The sequence below is a fragment of the Giraffa tippelskirchi genome, chromosome 6 (assembly GCF_054371585.1).
Source record: "Giraffa tippelskirchi isolate mGirTip1 chromosome 6, T2T-mGirTip1v1.2.pri, whole genome shotgun sequence".
In the NCBI taxonomy this organism is placed as follows: domain Eukaryota; kingdom Metazoa; phylum Chordata; class Mammalia; order Artiodactyla; family Giraffidae; genus Giraffa; species Giraffa tippelskirchi.
In genome coordinates this window covers 177906375-177926476 of record NC_137280.1, presented here as the reverse complement: position 1 = coordinate 177926476, position 20102 = coordinate 177906375, and the positions used below count along the sequence as shown (strand labels likewise).

The 20102-nt window shown below is 43.2% G+C and overlaps 1 protein-coding gene across 4 annotated transcripts in view; it reads right to left on the bottom strand.

Annotated features, from left to right (window-relative positions):
* Positions 1–20102, bottom strand: part of LOC145511713 (uncharacterized) — a 398185-nt gene that overhangs the window by 193737 nt on the left and 184346 nt on the right. The window contains exon 3 of one of the 4 annotated variants that reach the window (XM_081505394.1): positions 4411–4484. The exons of the other annotated variants lie outside the window; for them this stretch is intronic. Coding sequence (XP_081361520.1) covers positions 4411–4484 — 74 coding nt within the window. The remainder of the gene's footprint in view (positions 1–4410; positions 4485–20102) is intronic. 4 annotated transcript variants of the gene reach the window in all.

The following is a 20102-nucleotide window of genomic DNA, read 5'->3' as shown; positions in this document are numbered from 1 at the left end:
TTTAGAATCTGTGAAGGAGAAGGGCTTCTGAAATAGGTTAAGGAGTTGTGCTAACAGACCGTTTCCTCCTTTGGAGAATATACGCTGATTGGCATCTGTCAAAGGAGGCAGAGTGCTGGACAAGAGCCAAAAGTCGTGGGGGTGCGGCCAAGGGATGGCATTTGTCAAAATCACTCAATCTGCTGGTCAGACATCGATGAGCTTAACTTCCAAACTGGAGCTCTGAGCTTAGAGCTGACAGTCCCCTTCCTCTGAATTTCTCTTTCTTTTGTGTCTCAAGGGGCACAACCATAAAGCAGAAGGTACGGCAGCATGGACAGCTGGCTAAGCGCTTGCTGCTGGAAAGGCGAAAGAGTTATTTTCCTAGACAAAGAGAGCGTACGTGTGGATAGGCTTGGTCCTTGGAAGCTGAGAGTGTTGCACTGGCTTCCTGTGGCTGCTATCATAAATCACCACAAACCTGGTGGCTTAAACCAACACAGATTTATGATCCTACAGTTCTCAAAGTTCGGATTCCAACATGGATCTCACTGGGATTAGATCACTGTGTTGGCTGGGCTGGTTCTTTCTAGAGACTCTGAAGGAGAATCCACCTTCTTGCCTTCTCCAGCTTTTACAGCCTGCCCGTATTCCTTGGCTGTTGGCCCTCGTCTGTCCTCAAAGCCAGTGATGGCCGCTTGAGTCTCTCTTACTTCCTTCCATCCTAACACTAACTCTTCTGTCTCCTTCTTCCACATTTGAAGGAACTTTGTCACCAGGCTCACCAGAATAATCCAGGATAATCCCTTTATTTTAAAGTCAGCTGATTAGCAAACAATTCCATCTATAACCTTAACTCCTGCTTATCACCCAAGATAATGTAGTTACAAATTTGGGGGATTAGGACATGGACATCCTGGTGGAGGGGTGTTGTTCTGCCTACAAACAATGCATGATGGGCACATGATGGCCCATGGTGGGCACAAAAATGGGGAGGGTCTGTGCACAATGCCTTTTAGAATGTGCAGTAGTTTCTGGGAAGTCACAGGTTTAAACTGATCCCTGAATGTGGGGACTAACAGAGAGAGGGATACAAATATCCAGCTGGTATTTAAGGCCGTTACACCATGAAGAGAAGGCAACACTTCATTCCTAATAGTTCACATCCTTCAATATGTGATTTCACTCCAGAAATCCAGTCTGGCTGTGACAGTAGTAAAGACATGTGATGAAGAACTCGGCAGAGTGCTACGCGAAATAGACAAGACGTCCAACCAAAGCAGATTATTTATATACACCATGACACATCAAATTGTTAACATCTGTTGGATCACAAAGAAAGCAAGAGAGCTCCAGAAAAATATCTACTTTGTTGATGGTGCTAAAATCTTTGCCTGTGTGGATCACAACAAACTGGAAAATTCTTCAAGAGATGGGAACACCAGACTACCTTACCTGCCTCCTGGGAAACCTGTATACAGGTCAGGAAGCAACAGTTAGATCTGGACATGGGACAACAGACTGGCTCAAAATTAGGAAAGGAGTATGTCAAGGCTGTATATTGTCACTCTGCTTATTTAATTTATATGCAGAGAACATCATGTGGAATGCCAGGCTGGATGAACCACAAGCTGAAATCAAGATTGCTGGGAGAAATATCACTAACCTCAGACATTAAGATGAAAGTGAAAGTGAAAGTGAAGTCATTCAGTCATGCCTGACTCTTTGCTACTCATGGACTATAGCCTGTCAGGTTCCTCTGCCCATGAGATTTTCCAGGCAAGAATACTGGAGTGGATTGCCATTTACTTCTCCAGGGGATCATCCCAAACCAGGGATAGAATCTGCCTCTCCCACATTGCAGGCACACTCTTTACCATCTGACCATGAGGGAAGCCCAGTCAGATTTGCAGATGACACCACCCTTATGGCAGAAAGCAAAAAGGAACTAAAACAACTGTTGATGAAAGTGAAAGAGGAGAGTGAAAAGACTGACCTAAAACTCAACATTCAAAAAACAAAGATTATGGCATCTGGTCCTATCACTTCATGGCAAACAGATGGGGAAACAGTGGAAGCAGTGACAGACTTCATTTTCTTGGGTTCCAGAATTACTGCAGGTGGTGACTGCAGCCATGAAATTAAAAGACACCTGCTCCTTGGAAGAAAAGCTATGACCAACCTAGACAGCATATTAAAAACCAGAGGCATCACTTTGCCAACAAAGGTCCATCTAGTCAAGGCTATGGTTTTTCCATTAGTCATGTGTGGATGTGAGAGTTGGACTATAAAGAAAGCTGAGCACTGAAGAATTGATGCTTTTGAAGTGTGGTGTTAGAGAAGACTCTTGAGAGTCCCTTGGACTGCAAGGAGATCCAACTAGTCCATCCTAAAGGAGATCAGTCCTGGGTGTTCATTGGAAGGACTGATGCTGAAGCTGAAACTCCAATCCTTTGGCCACATGATGCAAAGAGCTTACTCACTGGAAATGACCCTGATGCTGGGAAAGATTGAAGGCAGGAGGAGAAGGGGATGACAGAGGATGAGATGGCTGGATGGCATCACCCACTCAATGGACATGAGTTTGAGCAAATTCCAGGAGATAGTGAAGGACAGGGAAGCCTGGCGTGCTGCAGTCCATGGGGTCACAAAGAGTCGGACACAACTGAGCGACTGAACAACAACAATCAGGGCACTGTTCATATGACTGCGTGTTACACGTCCATGGGGGCCAGTGTTTTGAGAAAGGAAGTTTATTGTCTGTAATAATGAGTGATGTTGAGCATCTTTTCATGTGTTTGTTAGCCATCTGTATTTCTTCTTTGGAGAAATGTCTGTTTAGTTCTTTGGCCCATTTTTTGATTGGGTTGTTTATTTTTCTGGAATTCAGCTGCAGAAGTTGCTTGTATATTTTTGAGATTAATTGTTTGTCTGTTGCTTCGTTTGCTATTATTTTCTCCCATTCTGAAGGCTGTCTTTTCACCTTGCTTATAGTTTCCTTTGTTGTGCAAAAGCTTTTAATTTTAATTAGGTCCCATTTGTTTATTGTTGCTTTTATTTCCAATATTCTGGGAGGTGGGTCATGTAGGATCCTGCTGTGATTTATGTCGGAGAGTGTTTTGCCTATGTTTTCCTCTAGGAGTTTTATAGTTTCTGGTCTTACGTTTAGATCTTTAATCCATTTTGAGTTTATTTTTGTGTATGGTGTTAGGAAGTGTTCTAGTTTCATTCTTTTACAAGTGGGTGACCAGTTTTCCCAGCACCACTTGTTAAAGAGATTGTCTTTTCTCCATTGTATATTCTTGCTTCCTTTGTCGAAGATAAGGTGTCCATATGTGTGTGGGTTTATCTCTGGGCTTTCTATTTTGTTCCATTGATCTATATTTCTATCTTTGTGTCAGTACCATACTGTCTTGATGACTGTGGCTTTGTAGTAGAGCCTGAAGTCAGGCAGGTTGATTCCTCCAGTTCCTACAGCCACTATGGAGAACAGTGTGGAGATTCCTTAAAAAACTGGGAATAGAACTGCCATATGACCCAGCAATCCCACTGCTGGGCATATACACCGAGGAAACCAGAATTGAAAGAGACGCGTGTACCCCAATGTTCATCGCAGCACTGTTTACAATAGCCAGGACATGGAAGCAACCTAGATGTCCATCAGCAGATGAGTGGATAAGGAAGCTGTGGTACATATACACAATGGAATATTACTCAGCCATTAAAAAAATACATTTGAATCGGTTCTACTGAGATGGATGAAACTGGAGCCCATTATACAGAGTGAAGTAAGCCAGAAAGAAAAACAACAATACAGTATACTAATGCATATATATGGAATTTGAAACATGGTAACGATAACCCTATATGCGAGACAGAATAAGAGACACAGATGCATAGAACAATTTTATGGACTCTGAGGGAGAAGGTGAGGGTGGGACGTTCTGGGAGAATAGCATTGAAACATGTATATTATCATATGTGAAACAGAACACCATTCCATGTTCGATGCATGAGACAAGGGCTCAGGGCCGGGGCAATGGGATGACCCAGAGGGATGGGATGGGGAGGGAGGTGGGTGGGGGGTCCAGGAAGGGGAACACATGTAAACCCATGGCTGATTCATGTCAATGTATGGCTAAAACTATTACAATATTGTAAAGTAATTAGCCCCCAACTAAAATAAATAAATTTATAAAAAAAAATAAAATAAAAAATTTCACATAAAAAAAAAAAAAGAAAGTTTATTGTCTGGTTTGAGAGAATCCATTTTAACTCTCCCATGCTTCTTTATGATTCTCTTGCCTTCACCCAATGCTCTTGAGCTTAATTACTAAATGCTAGTCTCTGCGTTACACGATAGAATACATCACTATACGTTCCAGATCAAGGTTTCAATGGAGCTTAAACAGAGAACTAGACACTACTCACCTGCTTTGTCACCTGCTTTCAATAATGTCATCTCATTATATTTTACACAGCTTACAGTCTGCCTCAGAATCTGTCTGGAACAAAGCGGGAGGAGCCAATCAATATTTGAAAATAATAAGGGCCACAGCCACCAAGTTAACGTGTCATCAGCAAACGCGCTGAAGACCATCAGCATCTGACTCTGAACAGCTTGTCCTTTGTTCCTCATCCTTTGCCTCTCCTTCCATCCGTTTCCGAAGCAGGCAGGCACCCGCTTCCTGGAAGTTTCCCCTAGTTCCTTGAGTTCTCCATGAATTTTTCTGTTCAGAGGAATGCCTAAATACGGACCTCTTTTCCTCTTCTGCAGAATGACTGAGATTAGATTTGCTTGACTTTTCTTGTGTACTTCGGGTCATCCCTAAGCAGCATAATTTTTGGCATAGCACATGTGCTCAACGAAGGTCAGCTTATTTTTGTTCACTTTGTTGAGGCATGCAGAGGAGATACTTCCCCGGGACCAGTGGGTGAAATGTTTACCATGAAACCCAGCAGCAGCATCAACAGAAGAATCCTGGGGGTTTATTTTAACAAGCTCTACAGACCATTATTATTTACTCTTTTGTAGGGGGGTCCCTTGGACCATACCACCTCCAAGCCCTATCCTACTCTCCTTTCCTACATCTGGAAAGTCTTCTAATGACACAGAAATATGTTTGCCATATAATGTTTAACTTAAAAAGAAATATCCACCACACGGAACCTAATTTTAAGCAGGGGCATCTCTACCCATAATTTCCTTAAAATTAATTCATAGGAACATTTTCTTTCATTTCTCCCTACTATATACAGTCATCACTGAGACCAGAATCTTGAAATTTCTTTAAATTCATCCCAAAGCATTCATCTACACAAGAAAATACTGGATAAGTAGGAAGAAGGCACACCATGCAAATAATTTTTGGTCAAATTCAGAATAGTCTGGTCAAATCCAAATTTTCCACTGGAGCAATGGAAAATCACTGAATTATTTTATGCACAATATTTGATATGTATTTTGGAAATGTAACTCTGGTTGCATGTAAACCCATGGCTGATTCATGTCAATGTATGGCAAAAACTATTACAATATTGTAAAGTAATTAGCCCCAAACTAAAATAAATAAATTTATTTAAAAATAAATAAATAAATAATAAAAAAAATTAAAAAAAAAAAAAAAAGAAGACATGCTTTGGAGAACCAGAATGAGACAATGTAGGAGGCCAATGACATAGTCTAGGTAGACTATGACAATGGCTTAGATAGGGGCAGTAGGAATAGACAAGGAAAGAAATAGATTTAATGTTTTAAGACAATATCATTGGCAGAGGTTAATGATGGATAGAGGATGAGGAATGAGGGAGAAAGAGATAGATAGGAAGCCTGCCAAGTTTCTCGCTTGGTAACTATATAGATTGTATATGAGTGCCTTCACAAATCCTTTAAGGGGGTCAGGAAAACAAAGCCTTTACAATTAATTGGATCCACCATTCCCACGGCAGAGTAAGGGTTCTAATTAGGTTTTTTGTCTTTGCGAATGATAAGTCACTTCAGCCAGTACAACTCTTTCTGACCCTATGAACTGCATCCTGCCAGACTCCTCTGTCCATGGGATTCTCTAGGCATGAATCCTGGAATGGGTTGCCATGCCCTCCTCCAGGGGATCTTCCACACCCAGGGATCCAACCCACATCTCTTAGGTCTCTTGTATTGGCAGGAGGGTTCTTTACCACTGGCAGCACCTGGGAATCCCAATGTAAATAATAAAATGCCAAGTATTCTGTATGTGTATTTATGTTCAGGTGTGTGTGTGTGTATATATATATATATATATATATATACACATATGAACACAATACAAATGTATATGTATGTATATGTACATATATGTACATACATATATATACTCACACTTGGAAAGAGTTTAAGTAAGATTATAAGAATATGAAGATAGTAGTGACAGAGAATGTTGAGGTTTTAAGCCATTATATTTTCTTCTTTTATTTATAATGTTATCTACTTTCCAGAATTTCTGTACTGAATAGAAATTATTTCTAGAATCAGAAAAACAACACATATATAAATTTATTTTTTAAAGTTTTATTTTTCTTTTAAAGAAAGTGGCTACTCTAGGGCCATCTGCCCATGTTTTTGTACTTCATGTCTTGGTGACTATAGCATATTTGTATGTCCAAGATTTTCAGTTATAGTAAATTTTATCAAAGATGTAATCTACATTAGTTCTTATTACCACTGTAACAAACTGGCAGGAATGTAGCAGCTTAAACAGTACACATTTATAGTCTCCAGTTCTAGAGGTGAGGAATCCAACAAGTTCTCACTGGGTATGTGCAAAGTGTGTTCCTTTCTGGGAAGTCTAGGGGTGAACCCGCCTACTCCCCTCCCTCAGGTCCTAGAAGCCATGGGGCGAACCCGCCTACTCCCCTCCCTCAGGTCCTAGAAGCCACCCGCCTTCTTGGCTCTAGCCTCTCTCTTCCATCTCCAAAGCTAGCGCAGTGATGCTCTGACCTCTCGTCTATCGCGGCAGCTCTCTCTGATCCAGGTGGAAAGGTTTCCACATTTAAGGACTCATGATTAGACTGGATTCACCCAGATAACCCAGAACAATCTCCCGTTTCAAAGTCCTCAACCTTCACTGTATCTTCAATGTCCCTTCTGCCGTGTACGTAGCGTATCCACAGATTCTGGAGATGGGGAGGTAGACATCCCTGGACAACTATTGCCATCCCCTCCCCAAACTTCAAAAGACTGGACTATTTCTATACTTCTTGACTTAACTGCCTCTCCAGTTGCTCTGTAACTGTTTAACACAGGGTTTGTAAAATGTGTGTGAAGCAAATAGCACTGCACACAATGAAGAAAGACTTCTCCTGACCCTAACTCCCCAGCTCCCAGCGTTCAGCTGCCATCTCTATTTCCTCCTCCCAATGTATTCACTGACTGAGGTCTTTATTTTCTGAGATGGCGCTTTTTGACTAACCATCTTGGAAAACTTAAGGCTCCAAGTTTGACTGCTTTGGGGAATTTCTTTTCCATCTCGAATTTTTCTAAATTAGAAAGTATCATGATATGATGCCAGAAACCACCAAATGTAGGAGAATTCAAAGTGTCAAAGAAATTTGAGACTCAAATCTCCAGTACCCCAGAAAAGAGAGCTTTAGTAAACAAGCAAATAAAATTAGTGTATCCTCAATAGAAATTGGAAATGCCTCAGCTCAGTTGGTAAAGAATCTGCCAGCAACGCAGGAGACCTGGGTTTGATCCCTGAGTTAGGAAGATCCCCTGGAGAAAGGAAACATTACCCACCCAGTATCCTGGCCTGGAGAATTCCATGAACCGTATAGTCCACGGGGTCGCAAAGAGTCGGACATGGCTCAGCAGCTTTCAACATTTGTCTGAGGGAGGTTGGAAGGGCTTTCAGCCTCTTTTCTTATGTAGTCCTTTACAAATGGGCTAAAGTAAGCCTTTCAGAGGTGGAGAAGTGTCACGTGAAGTGTGCCTGACTTCTTTGCGTCGTGCCCAACTCTTTGTGACCCCATGGACTGCAGCCTGCCAGGCTCTTCTGTCCATGGGATTTTCCAGGCAAGGATACTGGAGTGGGTAGAGGTGGAGAACTAGACCATTAAAATCTACTTCTGCCTATAGGATCATATTTCCAATCCGACTGTCATCATTTTATCAGCATGCCAATGAACATAAATGCTGTCCTAGTCAATTTCTTTTCTATATTTTTCTATGCCACAGGACAGATTTCCCTGTAACTGGTCCAGAAACTGACCAGTAACCCTCTTTTACAGTTTTGGCCTTTTTCAATATGAATTTAGAAAAATCAAAAACTTCTTCTTACTCCCTCATTTGCCCATTTGTGAAATAGTGCAACCATTTCCTGCTCTCTGACATAATCTGCTCTGTCTAAAAGCCAGACTCTTAATGAGGCAGCTGGCTCAGTCTCCCCTGTAATCAGTGAGGGGAAAGCTTGCTGACAAACTAGCATTTCAATCTGATGGTTAATTCTTTCAGGGAAGCTGTAACGGTGCAGTAAGGAGAACTAGCTACCCCATTAATGAGTCAGGAAGAGAAGGTCAGATTTTCTAGCCCCTGAATAATATTAGAGCCATTTCCAGTGGAGTGTGCTCTTCAGAGATGTGTCTTACCTAATTTCCTTGAAAATCCATGATGTATAATGGCAGTGGTGGTACCTTCTCCCTCCATCTCCTTCTTAACCCATGCAGATGTTAAATCCTGAAAGGCAGCTGCTTCCAGCAGCCCAAGAAACAGAGCCATATGGAATATTGAGAAATACGAAGAACTGGAAGAGTGCCAAGCATCTTGACTTCTTCCTTTCTCTCATGTTTTACCACCACAGATGTTGGTTTGATTCAGAGTCAAACCTTGGTAAGTAAGCGCCAATTAGAGACAGATGATTATTTTCCTCATATGCCAGGCTAACCAGACAGACCAAAAAATAAGCAGCTGAAATGTAGCAGGGTTATATGCAAAGTCTTAGCTTCCAGCAAAAAATAAATTCCAGCTCTTCAAGTTTCCATGCTTCTCCAATTTCCTCTCCCACCAAGCCTGCTACTCTTGCGGATTCTAGTGCGGGGGTGAGTAGGCACATCTTAATCTCACTGTTAGAGCCAAAAATCTAGTAGTCATCATTATTTCTCTCTTTTTCTCATTCTCTACTCAAAATTCACCCGCAGATTCTTTTGGTTATTCCTAAAAATATATCCAAAAATCCAGCCTGTTTATGAAAACAATAAGAAATGGAAGTTGTTGATAAATTCAGCTGTGCCTGTCTCCTCTGCTTCAGAGATGATGATACAAAAATCTGTTATTTCCTAATAGTAAGGGGGATAAAGGGATCTCAACACAAGAGAAGTCAGATGATGACATTCATTCATCCATCATAAGCAGGGTGGACACAATTATTTAAATGAAGGGCATGTTCAGAGTGGCATCCAGGGTAACCTAACCCAGAGAAGTACAGAATGTGAAATTGCTAGGAGCAAAACAGACAACAGCCAACAAGTTTATTGTTTAATTTATACATTCGAAATAAAAGTGGAAGATTCAGAAGCCAAAGGGAGTAACCTCAATGAAAACTCATGATCCCTTGGCCAAATTCTGGGTGTAAGCTCATGTTTAGATAGTTGAAGGACAGGACCAGTCCCCAGGAAGAAGGACTGTGCGATAGCACAGAAACGACTGTGATTTACCAAACTCTTCCCCAAAGGAATCAAGGGCCGTTGACTTTGCTTCACCATACATGTTACAGACTGACTGTTGGCGTTCCCACCACATTAATATACCGACACACTATCCCCCAGTGTGACGGTATCAGGAGGCAGGGAGGTAATTAGAATTAGATGGCACCATAAAAGCAGGGCCCTCAGGACGGTCTCAGTGTCTTACAGGGGCCACCAGGGTACCTGCTCCTCCTCTCTGCCCTCTACCAGGCGAAGGGACGATGGGAAGGCAGCCGCCGTAACCGGGAGGAGTGCTCACTGGGTCACACCAGCACCCTGACCTCGGTCTTCCCGCCTCCAAAACTGTGAAAACTAAATCTCTTTGTCTATAAGCCATCCAGTTTATGGTATTTTGCTATAGCATCCCAAACTAAGATAATACGTTAATGAAATAAAGTGTTCAATACAAGCTTAACAAGTATCAAGCTGACAGTTATAGCCAGGGACTCAGTGTCATCATAGCCCTCCTGCTGTGGTGGGTTTTACCAGGTAAGGAATGAATGGAGTGTTGGGTGGGGACAGCTCAAGGGAGGTGCAGTAGGTCCATAAACCCCTTCAGTAGTCATTTCTCAAGTCCCTGAATGTCACGGCATACTTTGTGGTTGAGAGTTTGCTCTGTTTTTCTCCTAGTCTGTGGGGTAAAAGCTAGCATGAAGGAAGGCTAATTGGAAGCCTCTGAAACTACTCCCCATCCCACATCCCCCACCGAGATAGTTAAGTTGAAAACAGCAGGGCATATAGGCCGAATTGAACAAATTAATGCCACTCTTAACGGCCTATAGACAGACCAGGTGGTGGCCACATCACATATCCATTACTTCACCGGCATGACCTACGGAAGTGACGCCCCGGAGCACAGCAGACCACGTCTAACTCACCCAAGTCGTGACCTCCGCTGCTGCTGCTGCTTATTGGTTCTGGCACCTTCAGCAGAGCAAACCAGAAGGGCTTCAGTGGTAGGCGACCACTGATGAGACAAAAGAGCTATCTTCCATCCCAGTCAGGACGGAGGCCCTGGAGAGGTCTGCATTCATGGGAGATTCACACAGGTACATGCTTACAGTCTTACCCTGGCCTATGCTGATTCTCTTGCCCTCTGCACAATGTAACTCTTTGCAACCCCATGGACTATACAGTCCATGGAATTCTCCAGGACAGAATACAGGAGTGGCTAGCCTTTCCCTTCTCCAGGGGATCTTCCCAACCCAAGGATCGAACCAGGGTCTCCTGCATTGCAGGCACATTCTTTACGAACTGAGCTATCAGGGAAGCCAGCCTGACGTACTAAGACATATTAATTTATTGACAAAGATGAATGGCTTTGTTTGTTAATTTGGGGATGGGATGGAAAAGATGATTGTAACAAGGAAAGTCAGAAAGGGGCATCCTGTGCAAGCAGGCACAAAGGTGAAAACCTTCCTGCCACATGTGAACATCCACAGATCTTATCCACCGTGGAAGAGAATTAACGACTTAGCCAGCTGATTTTCACCTGTATTCATTACCAGCTTCTTCACTACCTGTAACAGGTTTTGTTAACACAGTCACGTTAGTGACGGGAATGTAGGCTAGGCATGTAACTCGCACTCTCGAAGGCCAATCTAGTTTCTGTCACTGCCGAACGTCCGACCCGCCAGAAACAAAGCCTAGCGCTGTCCCCCTGATACGGCTGTACACCAGCGCTGCATCCCTGTCTCTCAAGGAGCCAGTCACCAGTGGCAAGTTCATTGCATCGAACCTCTTTCATTCTGATGGAATCACTTGAAGAGTCAGCATTTCATCTTGACTAAAATTGACACATATTCTGGATATAGGGCTGCCTTTTATGTTCTCTGAATCTCAGCTAGCTGGCTTATCTGAGGATTTACAGATTTTTGATGCACTGAAGCAGGGTCTTGTTTAACATAGAATCTGTCTAAAGATCCTGCTTTACAGCAAAAGAAGTTTGTCAGTGGGCACATAACCCTGATAGCCACTAATCCTAACGTGTATTATATGTCAGCCCTCAGAAACCATCAGGATGATGGAGAAATCAAATGGTCTTTTGAAGACACAACTGAAGTGCCACGTTGGTTATGATACCTTGTATACCCATCCATCCAAACAGAATCTATGCCTTGAATCAACGCCATTATCAAGTGCTGTGTCCTCAATATGTGAGTCATAGGTCCTGGAATCAAAAGATAGAAATAATGGAACTGCTTAGCATTATTCCAGTGACCTACCTGAAAATGTTTGGTGTTTTTCCCCACTCACCCAAGCTTTGCGTCTTGGGTCTTAGTTCCCAAGAGGAAATACGTTTACAAGGAAACACAGAAAGCGTGAAGTCAAACTTTGAGCTATATCTGCCACCCAGTTATGTCAGGTTCCTCGTGCTGAGAGACAAGCAGGCAAGGGAGAGTTAACAGCCTGCCAGGGCAAACTGGCCCAGTCATGAGGATGAGGCGGGTGAGCTGTTTCACAGCTGGGGGAAGGGAGGACAGCCGGACCTCTAGGTGATACACCAGAGCATCTCTTTCTTACTCTCTGCCCAGTGTGACCAGTAAATGGAGCACCGCAGCAAACATGTCCTGAAAAAGGCAAGGCTGAATAGGGGCTCGAACCTTTCAGTGATGAGGATTTGAGTCATTTTACCAAATAAACACCTTAGACCAGCCGAGATGCTAGCTGAAGGTGAGGAGGATCTAAACTGGGCAATATAGGACAAAAATGAGTACGAATTGCATCCTGAGATGAGTATCAGAGGCAGGAGGCTGCAGTTTATGCCACTCAACTTCCTGTCTTCAGTTCCGCAGGAAGTGAAACCAACAGGAATCCTGGAACTGCTGCTCGCTGGTGGGATGGAGCGTTTCTGTGGAGCAGGTGGGTCCGAGGAGCAGAGGAAGTGGACACCAAGAACTCTCGTTGGTTGCCACCTCAGGCCCCCCGAGACACCCCTTCCTCAGCGGCCCGAGGCCCGTAGATTAGTTCCTCCCTGGAAACTGGCCTTGGCTGACGGTCTGGCATTTACCTCCTCCCCAGGAGCCGGCTACAACCAGTGACTGGTGGATGTCACAGGATAAAAGGCCCTTCTCTTGGCTCAGTTCAGGTCCTCTCTGCACGGTCATCAGGGTTCCAGAGCTTGTTGGGGGGCAGGCTGAGGCACCCGCCGCACCTACGCTGTGTGTCCACATCTCCTCCGCCTACCTGTTTCCCCCGGGACCTCGCTCCTGCTGTTTCTGGAAGCATCCACCATTAAACACCTTACAAGCGAAACTCTTAAGTCATTGTTTCCCAGGGCACCTATCTGAAAATAAATTTTATCACATTCTTAGTTAGTTGCTCCATACCCAAATTAGAGAGGCGATGAAAGCCTAGAATCTGTACTCATAAGACCACAGCTTGGACAACGTTCTGGGTCTCCAGTTTTAAGAGTGTCTGACAAATCTGAGTGCGTGAGTTGGTGAAATATCTGGAAAAGGATCAGATAAGGGCAGTCCAGGAGTCTGAGTTTTTAAACAGAGTACATTAGATCTAGTTAGATCAAGCTGGCATTCTTCACATGATTGAAACACTAACATATGATGCAAGACCTGGGGATTTTTTTTTTTTTAATGACACTGCTGAACATGGACCGAGATCAAAGAATAGAAATCACAGAGTGAATCTCAACCCTCTGTGAAAAAGATTATAATGTCTAATAATTAAAAGTTTTTCTAGCAAATGAATGAGCTGCTTTGAAAGAGAATGAGCCCCTTGAACTGAAGATGAGTAAGAAGCTGGGTGATCACCTTCATGGAGATTATCAGTGTTGTTTTTCCATCATAAACTAAATGCACTTTGAGGCATATATTAGTTTTCTACTGCTCTATAATAAGTTACCACAAAACCAGCAGCTGAAAACAATACAAATCTATTATCAAACAGTTTTCACAGGTCAGGAGCCTGGGTATGAGTTAGGTAGGTCTCACCAGGTTGAAAGACAGGCGTCAGCTAGCCCTGGGGCCTCGTCTGATGCCTACGGCTCTCTTCCAAATGCACTCAGGCTGTTCAGCTCCCGGCAGCTCTTGGACCAGGCGCTGGTTTTCTTGCTGGCTACTGGCCAGGAGCCACTCTAAGTTATTACAGGCTCTCCTTGCCCTTGCCCTGTGGCCACGGTAGCCCCTCTCACACTCCCCCGCTTCAAATCCCCTGTCGGGCAGGGCCGAGGGCCTTTGAAGGCTAATTTGATTAGGTCAGCTCCATCTAGATAATTTCATTGTTGATCACCTCAAAGTCAGCCGATTCATAGCCTCACCGTGGGAATGATACGCCAGGATGTCCACAGTCCCTGTGACACCCTGGGGAGAGAATTACACAAGGCACGCGCCCAGGGGCAGCATGTGGGGGGCAGCTCAGCCTGCTGCCTTCTGCAGTGCGCGTTCCAAGCGACGGTCCAGGACTCAAGTCACCACGCCTGGATTCTCACTAAATTATGTGTCTCCTGGGTTCACAGGGTACCTCCTGGGGCTGCTTTTACCGTCTGGCGTTAGCCTCAGCACTGGCTGGGACAACCTGGCCATGTCCACATTGGCAGTGCTTCAGAGGCTCCTGCAGAAGCTGGAGCGGGCTCTGAACGGGTGAAGCCGCTCCTATTGCCCTCCAAACTTCCACAAATACCTCAGAAACGCCTCTGATCTGGAGACACCTGAGAATCGCTGATATTTCTGAGCACCAACATGAACAATTACTGAGCACCCAGAAGTATCTGGCGCTACTAGACATGCGCTTCTGGGAACAGACCAGGAATTTTCAGGGGTGAGACATGAAAAGGTCCAAGTCTCCTCATTCCTTTCTTTCTCTCCGTTCTCAGTGTTTCATCAGGACACGAAGCAGGTTAGGATTCTGTGCAGAATCATACAAGAAGCTCAACTGAGACACTGCTGAAGAGAGGAAGGATGGAGTCCAGGGCAAGTCTGCAGACAGAGGCCACGCTCACCAGGAATCTGGCTGCAAACAGCGCCAGGCCCCGAAGGAGCCGTTGTGGGACGCGTGGCCGTGCCCACAGTGGACCAGCCCAGGCTGCTCGCTCTGCGTGGCTGCCACCCCCGTACTGTGCCCTCCAGATCAAACGGAAAAGGCCTCATTTGGCTTCACCGAGGTGAGGAACAGGGAGAAAGGCGGGCCCTCCTGACGCTTTGGCTTCCATTGCCGGTCTCCCTGGCCCCGGGACCACTGAGCTGAGCAGGGAGGTCTTTCTCTTTGCTCAGTGAGCCGCTCTTTTCACCCTGGTGCAGCAAGCAAACAGCCTTTGTAAGGACGGCTGCACTGTTGGGCAGACCCAAAACGATGAGCTTTGCTTCGTGTAGAAATCCTAAGGGTATAAACGCTCTGTACAGAATTACGGCCAGATGAACACAGATCTACGCTGATATTCAAATGGAATCACAGTGTTATTTTCTCAAATAAGCAGTGCACATATTTGAGCTACGCTTTTTGATCTTGTCTTGAAACTTACACCCACAGAATTTGAAATATTCCTCACCATTCTTTTTTATGCCTTGGGCATGTATGTTTGTGTGTAGAAGTTCACATACATGTAATTATTCTGATGAAAAAAGTTCATTATAGAAAGCACAGAAGAGCTTCAAGAAAAACTAACAAAAGTTACCCACATTTTCTCCATTACAGATAAGCATTCTTAATGTTTTGTTATTTCCATCATACCACTGGTATATATTTTTTTTTTCATGCATGCTGCTTGGTAGACTGAATTTTTTTAATGTAAAAATATATCGTGCATGAGATTGAGAGACAGCAGGGACCATAAACCCCCCAAACCTCAAAGCAGCTATTCTCATTATTACTATCAGGCCTGAGCTTTATGCTTCTTTGTGGAATCCCATCTCTGGGGAATCTGACCATATCTGATGGGTGACAAGGGGCTATGTGAGGCCCTCTGGTTTAGGATTAGACTAACAGATTTGTTTTTCTCTTTCTCCTGGCCCGCTATACTCACCATGTACTATTAAGAGAGAGAGAGAATCCAGAGAGAAAAAGGTTCCAAAAGAAAGTGTGAAAATTCAGGGAAGCCTTTGATTACTGCCTTTTTCTTCAGCCAGACCCAAGACTTCACCCTCCAACAGAACGGCCAGGGGACCAACCATCCTTCTCCCATGTGAAAACTCTTTCCACAAGAGCAGAGAGGAATCTGTGAACACACACCTCCCTTCACTGGAGGAGTCAACACACATCACTTGGGGTGAACATTTTCTCAATTAATGAGTCTTTGAAGGCTGGTTTTTCATGGAACAGCATCCCACTGTTTGGATGCACCACAATTTAATCTACTGTGGTGGAATATTCATGTTTACCATTTTTTTTTCTTTATAGATAAGGCTATGATAAATGTCTATGTACAGGAATCTTTAAAAATGTTTCCCCCATCATTTCAGAAGACGAGCAAACAATTTTGTTGCATTCTGACAACTGAAAACCATTTTTTTTCTTATATAAACTGTTAAAAATAGAGTACATCATTCTAAATGACCTAAACAGAATTATTTCTGGTCTTAAGAGTAGAGAACATTCAAAAGGAGTCTAGTACATAGAGAACGAACGTTTGGGAACCTCTTGGTACCAATTCTACACAAGTCTTTTACTTGTATAGAGGATATTAACTACTGACTATTCAAAGTTGTTGGAAAAAAGAACCATTACATTCAAACCAATAAATTATCAGTTACAATGAATACAATGATGGATACCAAATGAGAAGAGATCAGTGACATTAGTATGTCAGTAAGATAGACTCTGTTATCTACTCAAACTTTTCATAATCATAAAACAACTTGAAACACCCAGTTGCTTTGACTGCCTACAAAGCACCGGTGATGAGAGGAATCTGCGCTTCCTCTTTCTTGTGATCTTCCTTTGCTCCTTTTCAGAGTTCAGCAACATTCTCTGATGCCATAAAGAAGCTTAGAAACTCAAAGTCTTCATCCCGTCTCAAGTGAAATAGATACAGGTTACACTTGGGGGAAAGAGGAAGGGGACTAAGTACCAGGGATGAAAAAGAAATAAGAAAAGGCACATGTAGCTTTAGGGAGAGAGTTCCAACCAGTCAAAAGCAGGATTTACGTACTTAATGATGTAGCAGGAATCCTATGTTTTCTATCTATCTATGGTTTATCTGCTTATCTATCCAACTATCCATTCACCTACCCATCCAAGCATATATCCCAAACAATTTGAAGTGGTTCATTTGCCAGATGTTAAGAAAATGTCTGATGAGAATTCATGAATACCAATCTTTCTACTAGAGCATTGATCCTCACCAATATTTTTGAATTAAGTTTGAGAATAACAACAATAGTTTCATGTAATCCTTCTATTTTTAAAATAATTTATTTTTTTAAAAGGTCTCTCTAGTAGTCATGTACAGATGTGAGAGTTGGACCATGAAGAAGGCTGAGTGCTGAAGAATTGATACTTTCAAACTATGGTGCTGGAGAAGACTCTTGAGAGTCCCTTGGACTGCAAGGAGATCAAACCAGTCAATCTTAAAGGAAATCAATCCTGAATATTCATTGGAAGCACTGATGCTGAAGCTGATGCTCCAATACCTTGCTCCTCATGTGAAGAGCTGACTCACTGGAAAAGATCCTGATGCTGGGAAAGATTGAGGGCAGGAGGAGAAGGGGACGACAGAGGATGAGATGGTTGGATGGCATCACTGATGCAATGGACGTGGATTTGAGCAAGCTCCAGAAGATAGCAGAGGTCAGAGGAGCCTGGTGTGCTGCATTCCATGGTGTCACAAAGAGTTAGAAATGACTTAGCAACTGAACAACAACAACATTTTTTAAAATACTGTTTGAAGAGAAGAGGGTAAAAGATAGTGGAGAATACCCACTACATCCTCCAACACCATAAACAATTACTTTGACCCCCCTATCTCAGACATTCTCTCTTTCCAGCAGACAAGATGCCAGCATTTTGCTCCTCTCTAGTTCATCTTAAGGACTGTGCATTTAAGAAGTACTGGGAGGGCACGGTCTGGTGTAAAGCACTGAATCTTTGGCATTGTTGAGTCTTCAGACACACCCTTCATTTCTTGAGCCCGATTTCCCCATCTTTAGAGTAAGATGACTGTGTCTCATCTGCCCTTAGGACATGCCCGTCCTGAGTCACTTGCTAGCATCAGTCAATTGCTCCTCAATAAATGGCTGTTTAGAAGAGTTACCCTACTTTTTAAAGGCCAAATGTATAAAGAATTGGCTGAACTAAGAGAAGACATTTTGTGGCATCAGGAATAGCAAACGAGCAACACAGAGAGAGGTTTGGGAGGACGCTAGACGGTAGAGACAGTAGAACCTTGGAGAAGAAAGGTTTGGGCTCGGAGACTTCTCCAAGGCCACTTTCCTCTGAGTGCTTCTCCCCGTCACTGCAAGGCAGCTGCCCCGAGCTCCTCCTCTGATCTCGCTCCGAGGGCCTCATTTCTACGGGAAACCAGTCAAAACACAGTCAAGCCACAGTGTGAACGTCACCCTAGGGAAAAGCTTTGGAATTAGACGTGCCTGCTTCTTAAACAGGTGAAGCAAATTATACTCCCGAGAGCATGGTGCCAACGTCAAACAGTCTCTCAGGGCTTTTGAGAGTGGGAGAGCAGACAAGGAGAAAGTTCCATATGTAGATACTGCCATAGCCAAATGCGGGAAATAGAAAGCATATATCCAGTGTTTATCAGTACAGTTAAACCTCATCATAACAGACTCCACAGACATGAAATTTCCTTAAAATAAGCATTCCTTCCTAACTCTTCCCTTCCTGCAGCTTTTCAATATTACACCCACAGTGCTATAGGGTCCTGTCTAAAAATACAGCAGCATATGTTTATGTAAAAATACTGCGCCATGAGGATAATAAGAGAGGACTCCCTTGAAAAGCACCACGGGATAGTGGAAAGAGAGCTGGGCTCAAAATGAGAGATTCTGGCTTCTACTTTTGACTCTACCTGTGATTCAGCCTGAAGATGTGACCATGTCGAATGACCTTTCTAAACCTTGCTTTTTTTATTCATAAATAAGAATTTTTTGAACAACATACAATCTAAAGCTCTTCTAGTTCTGCTGCTATAAGATAGCAAAGGTTCTTTCCAGCACTATGATACATGAAGTCTTGTTTATATTTTCTATTTTATAAATTTCTTTCTTAAAATTATTAAATTCAAAAGTCAGTTATTGGGGTCACCAAAAATAGCACTGGAGTAAAATGCATAAAAAATAAGCAAACACGTCCATTTTTATAGTTCTTGGAATTATAAATTTAAATTTTAAATTGAAGAAGGCTTTTTTCATTTAAATCTAGGTCATGAAGATACCTTCAACTTTGAAAGGGCAGAGAGAAGAACACTATAGGGACAAAGCTGCCTTAGAAAAACTTTTTTCTAATTACCAATTTCTTAAAAGCCGGTAGTTCTCAACTGGGGGCAATTTTACCCCAGGGGACATTAGGCAATGTCTGGAGACAGTGTTTGGTTCTCAAAACTGGTGAGAACTATTGGCATCTGGTGAGAAGAGGCCAGGGATGCTGCTAATCATCCTACAAGGCACAGAACAGCCTCTATAACATAAAATTAGCCAGCCCAAAATGTCAATACTGCCCAAGATTGAAAAACCTTGATATGACGCTCTCAAGACTACTAACCATATTATGTTGAGGTTGAAATACCCAAGTTGACATTGAGAGCAGTTGCCTCACCACAAAATGGTTATTTTAGTTTTGCCTAGAGAGAAACCATCCTCTCAGATGAAATTCTCTAAAGGAGCTAGGCAAAAATATTACTTTCGTGAATACAGGCATTTATTCCTATACTCTGAGTTAAAATCCAGCAAACTCAGCTTTTTTATGTTTCCTATATTGCTATTTCATATCTTGGTTTCTAAATATTCTTTTTTAACCTCAAGCAAAAAAAGACAACTAATCTTAGTTAAAGTCATATTGAAAAATATGACAGTCCAGGAAGCTAGTCAGATTTTCAGGCATTCCTGAGGACTATCAAATCAGAGGGTATTAATGGAGAGCCATGCTGTAGTTTCAAGTGCCCCCATCTTCAAAGTAGCTGTGTTCTCCATGTCTGATAGACTTTTATGTTGGACATCAGTCTTCTCTATCTTTCAAATAGACACTGGTAGCTGGGCTTCCCATGTGGTGCTAGCGGTGAAGGACCCATCTGGCAATGCAGGAGACATAAAAGACATGGGTTCAATCCCTGGGTCGGGAAGATCCCCTGGAGGAGGGCATGGCAACCCACTCCAGTATCCTTCCCTGGAGAATCCCATGGACAGAGGAGCCTGGTGGGCTATAGTCCATGGGGTCACAAAGAGTTGGACACGACTAAAGCAAATCAGCATGCAGCTGACATTTACAAAGGAGAAAATGATTAG